This window comes from Mustelus asterias, chromosome 4, assembly GCF_964213995.1.
Source record: "Mustelus asterias chromosome 4, sMusAst1.hap1.1, whole genome shotgun sequence".
Lineage (NCBI taxonomy): Eukaryota > Metazoa > Chordata > Chondrichthyes > Carcharhiniformes > Triakidae > Mustelus > Mustelus asterias.
In genome coordinates this window covers 93,357,212-93,373,011 of record NC_135804.1, presented here as the reverse complement: position 1 = coordinate 93,373,011, position 15,800 = coordinate 93,357,212, and the positions used below count along the sequence as shown (strand labels likewise).

Sequence of the window (15,800 nt, the reverse complement as noted above, 5' to 3'; positions counted from 1 at the left end):
TAGGGTTGATCAATAAGTTTGCAGGTGATACGAAAATTGGTGAGGTGAAAAATAGTGAGAGGATCGCCTTAGATTACAGGAGAATATCAATCAGCGAGTCTGATGGGCTGATCAGTGGCAAATGGAATTCAATCTGGATAATTGTGAGGTGATGCTCTTGGGCAGGACTAACAAGGCAAGGGATTACATGATGAACGGCAGGACATTGGGAGCATCATGGGGACCTTGGTGTGCATGTACACCAGTCCCTTAAAGCAGAAGGACAGGTGGATAAAGTGGTTAAGAAAGCATTTGGTATACTTGCAGCTATTAGCCAAGGCATAGAGTTGAAGAGCAGAGAGGTTATACTGAAACATATTTGGTTAGGCCACAACTATAGAGTATTGTGTGCAGTTCTGGAATCCACGTTATAGAAGGGATATGATAGCACTGGAAAGGGTGCAGAAGAGATTTACCAGGATGTTGCCTGGGCTGGAGGATTTAGTTATGAAGAGAGATTGGATAGACTGGGATTGTTTTCCTTGGAGCAGAGGAGATTGAAGGGGGACACATTGAGATTTATAAAATTATGAGGGGCATAGACAGAGTAAACAAAATAAACTTTTCTCGTTGGTGGAGGCATCAATGACCAGAGGGCATAGATTTAAGGTAAGGGGCAGGAGGTTTCGAACGAGTGTGAGAAAAAACATTTTCACCCAGAGGGCGGGGGAGTCTGGAACTCATTGCCTGAAGGGGTGGTGAAGGCAGAGACCCTCAAAACATTTCTGAAGTATTTAGATGTGGACTTGCAATGCCGAGGTATACAAGGATATGGGCCAAGTGCTGAAAAATAGGGTTAGAATTGTTAGGTGGTTGTTTTTGACCAGCGCAGATGCAATGGGGCGAAGGGCCTTTTCTGTGCTGTAGATCTCTATGATTATACAGAAAAATTACAAGTTTAAAGAAAATGCCACTTCTATCTTGCTTTCCGTTCACAGAATCATCATGTTTGTATTGTGACCGAATGTTGTGACTGTACTGAGAATCTAACGCCCAGATAAAATGTTTAGCATTGCATTAAGCTACGAGGTGACCTTCCATTTAACAAGTCATAATGGACAGAAAGGACACTTGACTCACTATATCAGTACAAGTGGTAAATGCAGTGAGGTCCATTGCTTCTCAAAGAAAAAAACATCTCGAATGCAAGCCATTTATGAGACAGAATAAAATCATTTGGATTTCCATGCCCAGCAGTATCGAACCTGTGATGCTTTCGGTATTTGACCTTAGGCTCTTAACAAACAAGATATTGCCTTTATTGAGTTCCAAGGGACCCTACTGATAGATCAATAGCCAGCTAATATGTCAACCAGCAACTGAGCAGTGTTATAGGGCAATACTAAAGCATTTCTTTTATCGTAACTGTGACCTAAATAGGTTTCTTTGTGCCATCAGCTGCCTTGAGACATACTCTAAACTGGATGATGGGCTGTGTTATCTTAGAAGAGACAGTAACGCTTTGATGTTCCAGATGTCGGTACATGGCCAAACCTTCTGTTCTGAATTAGAAACCATGGACAGATAGGACCCTAAAGCTGAAAACGAGATACATTTCTTTTTATCTTCCTCTCTGAATGTACTGCCTATTGTTGGACTTCTCAAGTTATCGGGTACCCTTTGCTGACTGGAGTGGCTACTGCTGGGACAATGTGGAGTGATCCATGGAATGCTTTTGGCAGGGGTTTTGTGGGATGGGGCTCATGGGGAGAGGGGAGTGGAGGGGGGCTGTCCTTTACTAGTCATTGAATCCTTACAGTGCAGAAAGAGGCCATGCAGCCCATCAGCTCTGCACCAACCCTCCAACAGAGCATCCAACCCAGGCCTTTATCCCTGTAAGCCCATGTATTTACCCTGATAATCCCCCTAATCTGCACATCTTTGGCCTCTAGGGGGCAATTTAACATGCCAATCCACCTAATCTGTACATCTATGGACTGTGGGAGGAAACTGGAACTCCCGGAGGAAACCCACGCAAACACGGGGAGAACATGCAAACTCCACACAGTCACCCAAGGCTGGAACTGAACCCAGGTCCCTGGAGCTGTGAGGCACCAATGCTAACCACCATGCCATCTTGCCACCCTCTCGATCATGCACAGATTAGTGCAGATCGAGGGGTGCACCCCATCTTCCCTCCAGCTACCATGCAGCCTGCACCTTTTCACCAGTTATGCAGGCTGCTGTCAGCCTTTATTTTAGTGACTCAAGCAGAGGCAGGATGGCAACATCAAGTATGGGCCTTCCTGCTCAGAACTTACTGTCGATGGAGGTGGGAAGCCGTCTGATATCAGTATCACTGCCAACCCACTAAATCTTTAGGTCTGTCTGCCTCCTTACCTCCTGTGGGGGCAGAGATATTCGGCCATTATCACTGTTTTATTTAACTGATCAGGAGGAGACATTGGTACAGGTAGCTTTCTTCACTGAATAAAAACAGAAAAAAAAATCCAGCTACAATATTATAGTTCTATTTACGTACCTCAAACATCTTACCTATGTTTACAAAAGGGGAAAGTCCCACTTTTATCTTTTTTTACATTTATTCTTTCAGCTGGGACATGAGCATCACTGGCTGGCCAGCATTTATTGCCCATCCCAAGTTGCCCGAGGACAGTTGAGGGTCAACCACATTGCGGTGGCTCTGGAGTCACATGTAGGCCAGACCAGGTGAGGATGGCAGATTTCCTTCCCTAAAGGACAATAATGAACCAGGTGGGTTTTTCCGACGATCGACAGTGGTTTCATGGTTATCAGTAGATTCTTAATTCCAGATTTTTAAAATTGAATTCAAATTCCATAATCTACCATGATGAGATTCGAACCCGGGTCCCCAGAACATTAGCTGAGTTTAACAGTCCAGCGACAGTACCACTAGGCCATCGCCTTCTTTTCTTTTCATTATCTTCTAAATTGAGTTTGTGTCCATATATGCCCTGTTTGTGAACACAACTGCCACTCACCTGAGGAAGGAGCAGCGCTCCGAAAGCTCGTGGCTTGTGCTACCAAATAAACCTGTTGGACTTTAACCTGGTGTTGTGAGACTTCTTACTTTCACATGAATGCCAGGAAGTACTCTTCACGTAGACATCAACATACACCCTGGATCATTTCAACTGACAGACATTTCAAGCTTCTAACAGCATTAATGGCTCACATTACTTATTACAAGTTGACAGAGCTTATCTGTCATTCCTTCTCTGCCAAGGTCTCCAAAGTTATAAATTCTGATTGCACTTTATGTGTTGGAAGGCTCCAACAGCTGGCTGGGTGGAACCCTAGTGGATACCTACTGCCTGGTTGGCTTTGGAGCTTGTGGTGGAGGAGGTGTAGAGCTTCCGATAGTCTGACTGCCAGTGGTTTTGGAGTTACTAGAAATAGGTCAACTAGTCAGCAGAACAGGACCGGTGGAAGTAACTAATGTTCACCAGGGGAATAGCTTCATACAGCGGTCAAGGGCCAGCTATATCTCGAGCGACAAAGATAACGGTATTAATGTCTAATTAGAGCAGAATAATGGGAACTGATCCGAGTTCGGTATTTGAACTGTTTTGTGAGCTTCATATCAGGTTTTTACAATTGGCACTTTTATAACGTAATGTTTACTATTACTATATGCGACAAGTAGAATTGTCCTTATTGAATAATGTTACTTTGATCTATGTGGATTACACAGTAAGGATGGGGTCTTGAGTCAATGATTCATGATTCTCTGGTCACTTTTACGTCAATTCAAACTGCTTATTTTGACAAAATTAGTACGGTCCCTGAAATGTCAGCATAAGTAGGTAGAACTGTAATTATCAGGGTGGAATAAATTGCACGACTGCTCTCCGCAATTACAAAGGAAGTGACTTGAAATGCCTAAGCGTGGAGAGATGCTTCTATCCTGTCAGAAAATTACTCCTAACAACGTGAGCCTCTCTGACATTAGACTTGATAGAAAAATCCAGAAATGTTCCCCACAATTGGATTCAGCGTAGGGATGTAGAAAGGTTAGCTTCCTTTGCAAAATTGTCACATTATGCCCTTCATAGGATTACAAGGTAAATACAGATGAGGAAGAACATTTTGCCCTTTTGGTACATCCATCTTAAAGATCCAGCTCCCACTTAGCCCGCCATGGTGCATCACTTTTAGATATGATTTCAGAATTTTCATCTCCACTCTGCCACTCGTAAGTTTCTTTCATGTGTGATCGTTCTTCACTGAAGAATTTACAGACATTAATCCTAAATTTGCCTTTTACTAGTTTGAACATGTATCCCTTCACATCTTCACTCGCAATTTAGTTTTTGCGGATTTACCGCTCCCATGCTGTTCAAAACCTTATACATCTCTACAAGGTCACCTGGGAGGGTGGTAGAGGTGAGTTGCCTCACATGCTTTATAAAGTACCTGGATGAGCACTTGGCACGTCATAACATTTAAGGCTATGCGCCAAGTGTTGGTAAATGGGATTAGGTACAATGTCAGGTATTTCTCCTGCGTCGGTGCAGACTCGATGGGCAAAGGGCCTCTTCTGCCCTGTATGATTCTATGATATTTGATCACTGAGTAGAACCACAGAATCCTACAGTGCAGCAGGAGGCCATTTGGCCCAGTGAATCTGCACCAACCACAATCTCACCCAGACCCTATCCCCATAACCCCATGTATTTATCCCAGCTAATCCCACTGACACTAAGGGGCAATTTAACATTGCCAATCAACCTAACCTAATCTTTGGAGTGTGGGAGGAAACCGGAATCCCCAGAGGAAACTCACCGTTTCCTCCGTGCAAATTCCACACAGGCAGTGACCCAAGACCGGAATTGAACACGGGTCCCTGGTGCTGTGAGGCAGCAGTGCTAAACACTGTGCCACCGTGATGCCCATACTGGAGAAGGAATGAGACAGAGACACACAAAAGGTGCAGGTATGCTGGAAATGCACTAAGATGTGAATTAGAAGCAGGAGTGGGCCATTTAGCCTCTTGAACCTGCCCCGCCATTGATTGGATGGGAGGCCAACTCAGAATTCATGTACATGATGATGTACGACAATTCCTCACTTTTTGACTCGGTCAACGTTGTTTTGTTATAATGTCACTGACAAAATAGGAACATGTATCATTTGTGACATTTGCAATTACATTATTTACCAGAGAGTTCGTGTTCCGTGGCCTGAACATCCCACCCTTATGGTTTGAGATTTACCCTGAGTAATAAACTCCCTATGCACCTGCAGACGGCAACCTCAATTACCGCGACTTTCACTGTTTTGATCCAATGGATTCAGATATCTCCTGACTGGTGTCCTCGCATCCAACAGGGTTGGTTCCAGTGCCCTTCAACGCCTCTATCACAAAGAGTTCATGGAGCAGGTTGGCCATGGCACAGCAGATTTGTCAGAAAGCAGTATCTGCTCTCCCTGAGCTGGGCTGAGGTGCAGCCAGTGGATGCTGCTATCAGACTATGTCTCTGTGCCCTGTTTGAGAGCAGATTTCCACTCCATCTGACGAAGGAGCAGCGCTCCGAAAGCTAATGGCATTTGCTACCAAATAAACCTGTTGGACTTTAACCTGGTGTTGTTAAAACTCTTACTGTGTTTACCCCAGTCCAACACCGGCATCTCCACATCATAAGATACTCTTGTCAGCGAGTCAGTGCCGACTCGATGGACCATATGGCCTCTTCTTCACAGTAAGGATTCTATGATTCTGTGATGAATGGCATGGTGGGGCAATGGTTAGCACTACTGCCTCACAGCGCTAGGGACCCGGATTCGATTCCCTGTTGGGTCACTGTCTGTGCGGAGTCTGCACATTCTCCCTGTGTCTGCTTGTGTTTCCTCCGGGTGCTCTGGTTTCCTCCCACAGTCGAAAAGACGTGCTGGTTAGATGCATCAGCCATGCTAAATTCTCCCTCAGCGTACCCAAACAGGTGCCGGAGTATGATGACTATGGAATTTTCACAGTAACTTAATTGTAGTGTTAACATAAGCCTATCTGTGACACGAATAAATAAACTTTAAACTTAACTTCTTTTCAAGAATGTAACTGAGACACTAAGTGAGCAATCCCTGTACTGAACCTTGGACAAGCACTATGAATTACCCCAATCCAGCAAGGGCTGGAATCTGTGGCTAGGAGGGAAGGCTGCCAAATGTGCTTTGATCATGTCCTCATGTTCAGTTAACAGTCAGAGACGCCAGAAAGAGTATGGCTGATAATGGCAGATTCTGGCCTATTGGAGAATGAAGTTTGTGTACCCAATATAATTTCTGTAACCAATGTAATGGCCTTTTGGCGAAGATCAAGCATTAGAACAGGCCCATGATGGGGTGCAATGCCTTATCTTGTCAGCCCCTTGAATTGGATTTTGAATTTGGGTTTTGGAGCAAACAAGGAATGGATTTGGAGTTGCCCAGTCCACTCTGAGCGTTGGCTTTGTAACTTTAAGGATGGAGTAAAAAAGGATGGATAAAATTTAATCAAAGAAGCTCCTCCAACACCACCCCACCCACCCACCCCTGGGTGGAAATTGAGACAGGTAATACGGTGATTATTATAACTTGTACCTGTTCCATCATCGCTAGAACTAAAGCCGCAGATTAGACTGATGTGTCGTACCCATCTGTTCATTTCGTCCTCTGTCTTGGCCACCAAGTAGAATGTGCGAGCTGGAGTCTTAACTTCAAAAATGTAGTTGTTCTGGAATTCCTTTTTACTGAGTTTTAACCCAGCTTCAATGTTCTCACATTCAGTGAGGTTTATCATACGGAGCGGTTTCTTGGAGTGGTGGTTTTTGTAGTATTCGAGGACGTCTGGGTTGCCACTCAATCGACCGCTACGCAGCACAAACCAACGCTTCCTCCAGGCCTGGAGAAACAGAGCAGTCAGACATGAGTATCATTGCAACAGCAGAGATTTCACAGAAATGTTTTCTCTTCTCTTGAAGGGTTTGACTGTCGCTGGAATGCATATCACCTGTACCTCACCTTGACGGTAATTCTTCATTTTTGAAGCTAGATATTGACTATCTGCGTGTTTTGACTATTTTGGGAGTTATGGGAACCAGAGTTCAGCCTTGCTAGTGTTCGGTTAGGGTACAGCACCAAGGCTGATCGATGGAATTAAGATATAGATCTGCGTGATGTAATTGAGGCTTAATGGCCTGTTTATGTTCCTATTTTCGTTGTCCTCATCTGACGTCCACACATCAGTTGTGTGGGATCAATGATGACCAATTGTTGTGGGAGTCCTGGCTGACCCGGGGGAGGGAGGAATGGAGGTGGTTGGGCCATGAGGGGGAAGATTCCGGGGGGCCTCAGGCTGTCCGTAACTCAATTTCAGCCTTGTGAGGCCTGAAATACAAAATCAGAATACAGAATACAAAATCAGGAACACTCCTGCGAGACAGTCATCACGTCTGGGACACTCCATAGTGCAACTTGGGGAGGTATTAGTTAATGGGAAAAACAAGGGTATTTGCCTCACTGAATCAGTGTTTAATGTGCAGAGTAGGTAAGGTGTTAAATTAGTCTTCTTATCTGAAGCCTATTCATAAAGGTGCAGGCTTTTATTTGGATTCATGGCAGGATGGTTGATGGTAGTCCCATCTGATTTTATTCCCTTCTTCCAAAAAAAGTACACACTGGCCCCTGTGAGCAAGGAGAGAATGGAAATGTGGTCCCTCCGCAGAGAAGTCATCAAGTGAATGCCAGTTGTCTCATTGCGCTCAATGAGGTGTGCAGAAGCAAAATCAATAAGTTAATCTTCTCATCTGCTGCTTAGTTATAGTGATGCAGAGTTTTGCTGTTTAGAGTAAAAGCGAGATACATTCCTAATCCTCTGAGCCTGTTTCCTTTCCTTCCCAAAACTTACGCATCAGCCCCCGAGTGAGAGAAAATTCAAAGCTGCCCCCACCCCCACGGGAAAGGGCCGTGGGTGGGGGCTTACAGGAGGGGGGTAGGGAGTCAGCTTAAAGGATGGGGAGGATGGTTCTCAACTACCCCCACCCTTCCAATGCTGGGACCCTCAATCAGAAACTGAATGCCCTTAAATGAGGGATGCCCCACCCTCCCAAAGAGCTGACATGGGTTTACATATCGAGCCCCCCAACTACTACAAGGTTAATAATAGCAGTGGTGGGATGAGGCCCTTCATCCCACCACTGCATTAATTGCCCACTCAAAGGCCTCAATTGGCGGTGGGGTGGGAAAGCCATCCATCAGCCTTCCTGTCATGAAGGGTGAAAGGTGGGTGTCTCCACCCGCTATCCTCCTGCCTTCCCCATCACCAAACCTACCAAGGGAGATTGGCATTAAATTCCACTTTCTTTGTCTGAGTTGACTAATTTTGGGTTATGCTGTATGCTGCGAATAACTTTGCAACATTCACTGCCTAAGTTCACATGGGAAAGCTGGTCACTAGGGTGAAATGCTGGAGGGCTGCTAGCAGAATGAGGATGTACCCCAGCAATAGCCATCTCATCATGAAATAAGGGGAAAACTGAGGGAAGTAGCTGCTGTAATGTACCCCGGCATGATTCAGAATCTTCAAGCGTGAAGGAGTGGAGGGAACCTATCCCCCCAAAAAATATTCAAACCAGAATTACCTACAGAGTACAAATAAATAATTCCTCCTTTTACAAGTATTCGAATATAGATAAGTTCACAATATATTTAATTACAGACATAGTGCAAATGGGAAGGCATCAATGTTAGATATAATTGTAATAAACCTTCAATAGATGAGAGACTAGCACGGTTTTCTTTTGTAAGTGCTGTCACATGTTTTTGGACACAACACATGTGGTAAAAGTGGTTTAACACATTCTGCACAATTTCCTTTCATTTGAATCTCTCAGCCCTGGTTGCTGGAAGAAGTTGCACTGCAATTATGCAAATCGGTTAGAGATTGCTTATTACAATGATGTATGCATCATTACTCCACGCAATTTCTTCAGAGGCACTAAGTAGATGCAAACTCGGAAAGCCACTGGACCCGACATTGCTCATTTGTCTACAAAAGAGATTCCAGTAAATCATCACAGGACAAAACTGTTTGCGAAAGCCAGTTTTAAACTGCTTTAGTTCAGAATCTAGGAAACCGGTGTCAATCTGCCATTTTTCAGCCTTCACACTGCTAAACCTTTGTGACAGATGTCTATACCCATGTGAGGGCAGCTTTGAATTTTCTCTCACTCGGGGGCTGATGCATAAGTTTTGGGAAGGAAAGGAAACAGGCTCAGAGGATTAGGAATGCATCTCGCTTTTACTCGAAACAGCAAAACTCTGCATCACTATAACTAAGCGGCAGATGAGAAGATTAACTTATTGATTTTGCTTCTGCACGCCTCATTGAGCGCAATGAGACAACTGGCATTCACTTGATGACCTCTCTGCGGAGGGACCATTTTTCCATTCTCTTCTTGCTCACAGGGGCCAGTGTGTACTTTTTTTGGAAGAAGGGAATAAAATCAGATGGGACAACCATTAACCTTTACAGGTCACCCATTATCGTGCCCCCCCACCCCCCCCACCCCCCAAACCATCAATGCCCTTTGCTGGATCACCCCTGTTCGCTGGTTCACCCTGCAGACATTTAACAGCCATTAGACCATTAAGTGGCTCTGCCAGCCCCATCAAATGATCAATGGCTCTCTGGCCTCAGTGGCGCCACCAGGAGCAATGGTCAATGGTGACAATGCAACTGCAGACCATCCAGCCACTCTAACCTTCGTACCAACATTGGCGCAGAACTGACAAACTCTATGCAGACCTGCCCCACAGCCATAACCTGCTGCGGGGCAGACTAATGCAAGATGAGTGGGATATCTGCCCCTCCTTGGGGTGCAAGTCCCACTCGCTGGAGCTGCTAGCCAATTCAATCCATCTGCGCGGCATGTGGTGAGGGAACCAACAAGAGGGAAAGAAAACCTAATTGACCTCATCCTCATTATTGACCTGTCACAGACGCATCAGTTCATGATTGGTGGGAGCAACCACCACACAATCCTTATAGAGATGAAATCCTGTTTTCACACTTAGGATACATATGACACTGACACCGTGCTTGGTAAGACTGATTCTGAAAAGATTTAGCTGCTTAAAACTGGGCATCTGTGAGGAGCTATGGGTCATCAGCAGCGGCAGAATTGTACTCAACCTCAATCTGTAACCTCAAGGCCCAGCAAATCCACCACTCTACCATTACTATCAAACCGGGGTCAATTCTGGTTCAATGAAAAATTGAAGCAGAGTTGCTGCTATGTCAGGAGCAGCATATGGCATACCTAACAATGAGGTGTCAACCTGGTGAAGCTACAACACAGAACTATTTTGATGCCAAACAGTGAAAACCATAAGCGATCCCACAACCAATGCATCAGATCTAAGCTCTGCATTCTGCAACGTCTAATCATGAATGGTACTGAACAACTCACTAGAGTTTAAGTTTAAGGTATTTATAAGTGTCACAAGTAGGCTTACATTAGCACTGCGATGAAGTTACTGTGAAAATTCCCTATTTGCCACACTCTGGCACCTGTTCAGGTACACTGAGGGAGAATTTAGCATGGCCAATGCACCTAACCAGCAAGTCTTTTGGATTGTTGGAGGAAACCGGAGCATCCAGAGGAAACCTATGCAAACATGGGGAGAACGTGCAGACTCCATACATTCAATGACCAAAGCTGGGAATCAAACCCAGGTCCCTGGCGTTGTGAGGCTGCAATGCTAACCACTGTACCACCATGCTGCCCTAAGGAGGAGGCTCCATAAATATCCCCATCCTCAGTTATGTGGGAGCCCAGAACATCAGTGCAAAAGCAAGGCTGAAGCATTTGCAACAATCTTCAGCCAGAAATGTAGGGTGACTGATCCATTCCGGGTGTCCCCAGCATCACGGATGCTAGTCTTCAACCAATTCAATTAATTCCAGGTGATATCAGGAAACAGCTGAATACTGCATAGGAGTATTCTGGATACAACAAAGGAATTGGGCCTGATAATATTCCAGCAATAGCACCGAAAGCAAGTCCTCCAGAACTAGCTGCACTCCCAGCCAAGCTGTTCCAGTCCAGCGACAACACTGGCATCTACCCGACAATGTGAAAAATTACCCAGGTTTGTCCTGTCTGTAAAAAGCAGGACAAATCCAACCCAATCAATTACTGCACAATCAGTTTACTCTCAATTATCAGCAAAGTGATGGAAGGTGTTGTTGACAGTGCTATCTAGCGGCACTTACACAGCAATATTATGCTCACTAATGCTCAGTTAAGGTCCATAAGTACCACTCAGCTCCTAACCTCATAAGAGCCTTGGTTCAAACATGGACAAAAGAGCTGAACTCAAGAGGTGAGGGGAGGTGAGTGATTGCCCTTGACTTCAAGCATTTGACTGAGTATGGCATCAAGGAGCCCCAGCAAAACTGGAGTCAACGTGAATCGGGGGAAACTCTCCAATAATGTCATACCTAGTACAAAGAAAGATGGTTATGACTGTTGGAGGTCAATTGTCTCAGTCCCAGGACATTACTGCAGGAGTTCTTCCGGGTAGTGTCCTTGGCTCAACCATATTCAGCTGCTTCATCAATGACCTACTCTCCATTGTTGTCAGAAGTGCGGATGTTCGCTGACGATTGCACAACATTCAGCACCATTTACGACTCCTCAGATACTGAAGCTGTCTGTGTCCACGTGCAGCAAGACCTGGACACATTCAGGCTTGGACCGATAAGTGGCAAGTTACATTTGTGTCATACAGGCAATTACCACATGGAGTACAGAGGTTCAAGAAGGCAGTTCATCACCACCATCTCAAAAACAATTAGGGAAAGGGTATAAATGCTGTCCTTGCCAGTATCGCCCACATCCTATGAACAAATGGGAAAAGGTTGAATGACCTCTGTTTTTCCAATGCTATATTTCCAATTTATTGCACTTTGATTTCAGACTGGCATCGTCTGCAGTATTTCATATTTTGCTGATGCACAACATGAGGGCAGTTTCAGAAAATAGGTTACATTATTTTCAAGTGAATTACAGTAACACGCATAATATAATTGAACAAGCAGTACTTTATGAAGCCCTTCAATGAAATGAATGCACATCTGAGGTCATTTCTCTGATTAGATAACAACAGCCTTGCCATTTGTACTGGTTTACTGTGACTGGATACACTGGGGAAGAAGTCAGTCAAAAATCGATCTCGAAGGCTTGAACACATTTTGCAGCTCATACAGGGATCCTCTCCATTTATTATGAATCCAATACTATCCATATTTGTATTAAAGTGGCATCCATTTAAAAAGAATCCTGTCGGTGTCATGCACATATTCCCACATAACTGTAATGATACTTATATTAGTCAGCTCTGAGTAACTGCAAATCAATTATTCATCACACATGATGTAAGCCTGATATGACCACATGCTACTGTGCTTATTTGCAACACTCTGCTTATTATAAGGGATAAAGATACCCAGATATAAATAATAAAGGACTTAGTATTATTTCTATGAAATTGTAAGTATCATTGAAAATGTGTTTCCTCAGTTTTTTTTTCAACTTTCCAGTATTATGTTCCCAATGTACACATTTAAATTGAAAGAAATTGTGACAAATTGGAACCTGAAAATTGTGTAGTGGGCCTTGACGATGTGCTGCAGTAGGAATTGGAAGAAGGCAGCTATCATACTGCCTGCAAAATCTACTTCTGAAAAACAAATATGAAACTGTTGGAATCTGTGCACCATCTTTCTCTGAGAAAAACTGGTATATCCTGACCCACTGCTCGAGTAGCACAGCGGGCTGGGAAATACTATTGGGAGGGCTGAAACAGGACCCATGACTGGACTTTCCTGGGCCATTTTTTATAGTGTAATCAGCCTCACACTGAGAAACAGAGCAAGGCTGATTACAATGTTGAAATTTATACCTGAATCTCATCAACGAGCCCGGGACCTAAAAGTCTGCCTCTACTTTCTTGCCTATTAATCTAGTTTCCAAGTTCACTTCAGCCGACTCTGCTTCACATTTAAGGCACTGGTCTTAGACCCATACTTCTCACCTTCAAACTGAACGTGAAATTCTATTCCATTATGGTTACCTTTGCTTAGAGTCTCCTTTACTATGAGGTTATTGACAAATCCTGTTTCATTGCACAATGTAAGAGTTTTAACAACACCAGGTTAAAGTCCAACAGGTTTATTTGGTAGCAAATACCATTAGCTTTCGGTGCGCTGCTCCTTCGTCAGATGGAGTGGAAATGCGCTCTCAAACAGGGCACAGAGACACAAAATCAAGTTACAGAATACTGATTAGAATGCGAATCCCTACAACCAACCAGATCTTAAAGATACAGACAATGTGGGTGGAGGGAGCATTAAGCACAGGTTAAAGAGATGTGTATTGTCTCCAGACAGGATAGCCCGCAAGTCCAGGAGGCAAGCTGTGGGGGTTACTGATAATGTGACATAAATCCAACATCTCGTTTAGGCCGTCCTCATGTGTGCGGAACTTGGCTATCAGTTTCTGCTCAGCGACTCTGCGCTGTCGTGTGTCGTGAAGGCTGCCTTGGAGAACGCTTACCTGAAGATCAGAGGCTGAATGCCCGTGACTGCTGAAGTGCTCCACCACAGGAAGAGAACAGTCTTGCCTGGTGATTGTCGAGCGGTGTTCATTCATCCGTTGTCGTAGCATCTGCATGGTTTCCCCAATGTACCATGCCTCGGGACATCCTTTCCTGCAGCGTATCAAGTCGACAACGTTGGCCGAGTTGCAAGAGTAGGTACCGTGTACCTGGTAGATGGTGTTCTCACGTGAGATAATGGCATCGTGTCGATGATCCGGCATGTCTTGCAGAGGTTGCTGTGGCAGGGTTGTGTGGTGTCGTGGTCACTGTTCTCCTGAAGGCTGGGTAGTTTGCTGCGGACAATGGTCTGTTTGAGGTTATGCGGTTGTTTGAAGGCAAGAAGTGGGCATGTGGGGATGGCCTTGGCGAGATGTTCGTCTTCATCAATGACATGTTGAAGGCTCCGGAGGAGATGCTGTAGCTTCTCCGCTCCGGGGAAGTACTGGGCGACAAAGGGTACTCTGTCCACCGTGTCACGTGTTTGTCTTCTGAGGAGGTCAGTGCAGTTTTTCGCTGTGGCGCGTCAGAACTGTTGATCGATGAGTCGAGCGCCATATCCTGTTCTTATGAGGGCATCTTTCAGCGTCTGGAGGTGTCTGTTGCGATCCTCCTCATCCGAGCAGATCCTGTGTATATGGAGGGCTTGTCCGTAGGGGATGGCTTCTTTAACGTGTTTAGTGTGGAAGCTGGAGAAGTGGAGCATCGTGAGGTTATCCGTGAGCTTGCGGTACTCCAAGCATTCTCCAAGGCGGCCTTCACGACACACGACAGCGCAGAGTCGCTGAGCAGAAACTGATAGCCAAGTTCCGCACACATGAGGACGGCCTAAACCGGGATGTTGGATTTATGTCACATTATCAGTAACCCCCACAGTTTGCCTCTTGGACTTGCGGGCTATCCGGATTGGAGACAATACACATCTCTTTAACCTGTGCTTAATGCTCCCTCCACCCACATTGTCTACATCTTTAAGATCTGGTTGGTTGTAGGGATTCGCATTCTAATCAGTATTCTGTAACTTGATTTTGTGTCTCTGTGCCCTGTTTGAGAGCACGTTTCCACTCCATCTGACGAAGGAGCAGCGCTCCGAAAGCTAATAGTATTTGCTACCAAATAAACCTGTTGGACTTTAACCTGGTGTTGTTACAACTCTTACTGTGTTCACCCCAGTCCAACGCCGGCATCTCCACATCATTGCACAATACCAGATCTAGAGCAGCCTTCTCCATGGTGGCGCTATCATGTACTGCCCCAATACACACTGCAAACTCATTTCCCGGGCTACCTTTGCCAACCTGATTTGCCTAATCTACATGTAGAATAAATTCACCCATGATTATTGCAGTAGCTTTCTTACATGCCCCACTTATTTTTTTCTGAAAACTCTGTTCTGTAATACAACATCAAAGTTTAATATTATTGTTTTATTTACCTATTTTGTTGGGGGCCAATGCTTACCCACAGTGACCATTTACAAACATGAGTGGAGCATGCCTGGGCATTTCCAACACTTAGTGTCATCTAATTCAGATGAAATTGACATTTGTTTCCTCATTTACATATGTAAAGGGTCTAGTGACTACTTGAGGCAGTCATCATGGGTGCCTGAAAAATCAGCTGATTCACTTGTTGTTGCATGTATTTCATAGAAACGAGGAGCAGGAATAGGCCATTCAGCCCTTTGGGTCTGCTCCGCCATTCAATATGATCATGGCTGATCCTCGATCGCAATGCCATATTCCCACTTTCTCCCAACACCCCTTAATGCTATTAAAACCTAAAAGAAATCGCTTTCTTGAATAAATTCAAATGATTTGACCTCCACAGCCTTCTGTGGTAGAGAATTCCACAGGTTCACTATCCTTGAGTGAAGAAATTTTTCTTCATCTCAACCCTAAATGGTCTACCTCCTATCCTGAGACTGTGTCCCCTGGCTCTAGATTCTCCAGCCATGGAAACCATCCTTCCAGCATCCAGTCTGTCCAGCTACACTTTTATGTTTCAATCTCCTCTCATCCTTCTAAATTCTAGTGAATTGCAGGCCCAGCTGAACCAATCTCTCCTCAGAAGACAGTCCCACCAACTCTGGTATCATCCTAGTGAACCTCCGTTGCACACTCTTTATGGCAAGTATACCC

At 44.8% G+C, this 15,800-nt stretch overlaps 1 protein-coding gene across 5 annotated transcripts in view; it reads right to left on the bottom strand.

Moving 5' to 3' along the window:
- gab3 (GRB2 associated binding protein 3) overlaps positions 1–15,800 on the bottom strand; it is a 136,712-nt gene that overhangs the window by 48,903 nt on the left and 72,009 nt on the right. For all 5 annotated transcript variants that reach the window (XM_078211369.1, XM_078211373.1, XM_078211372.1 and 2 more), the window contains one exon: positions 6,601–6,901. In XM_078211369.1, coding sequence (XP_078067495.1) covers positions 6,601–6,901 — 301 coding nt within the window. The remainder of the gene's footprint in view (positions 1–6,600; positions 6,902–15,800) is intronic.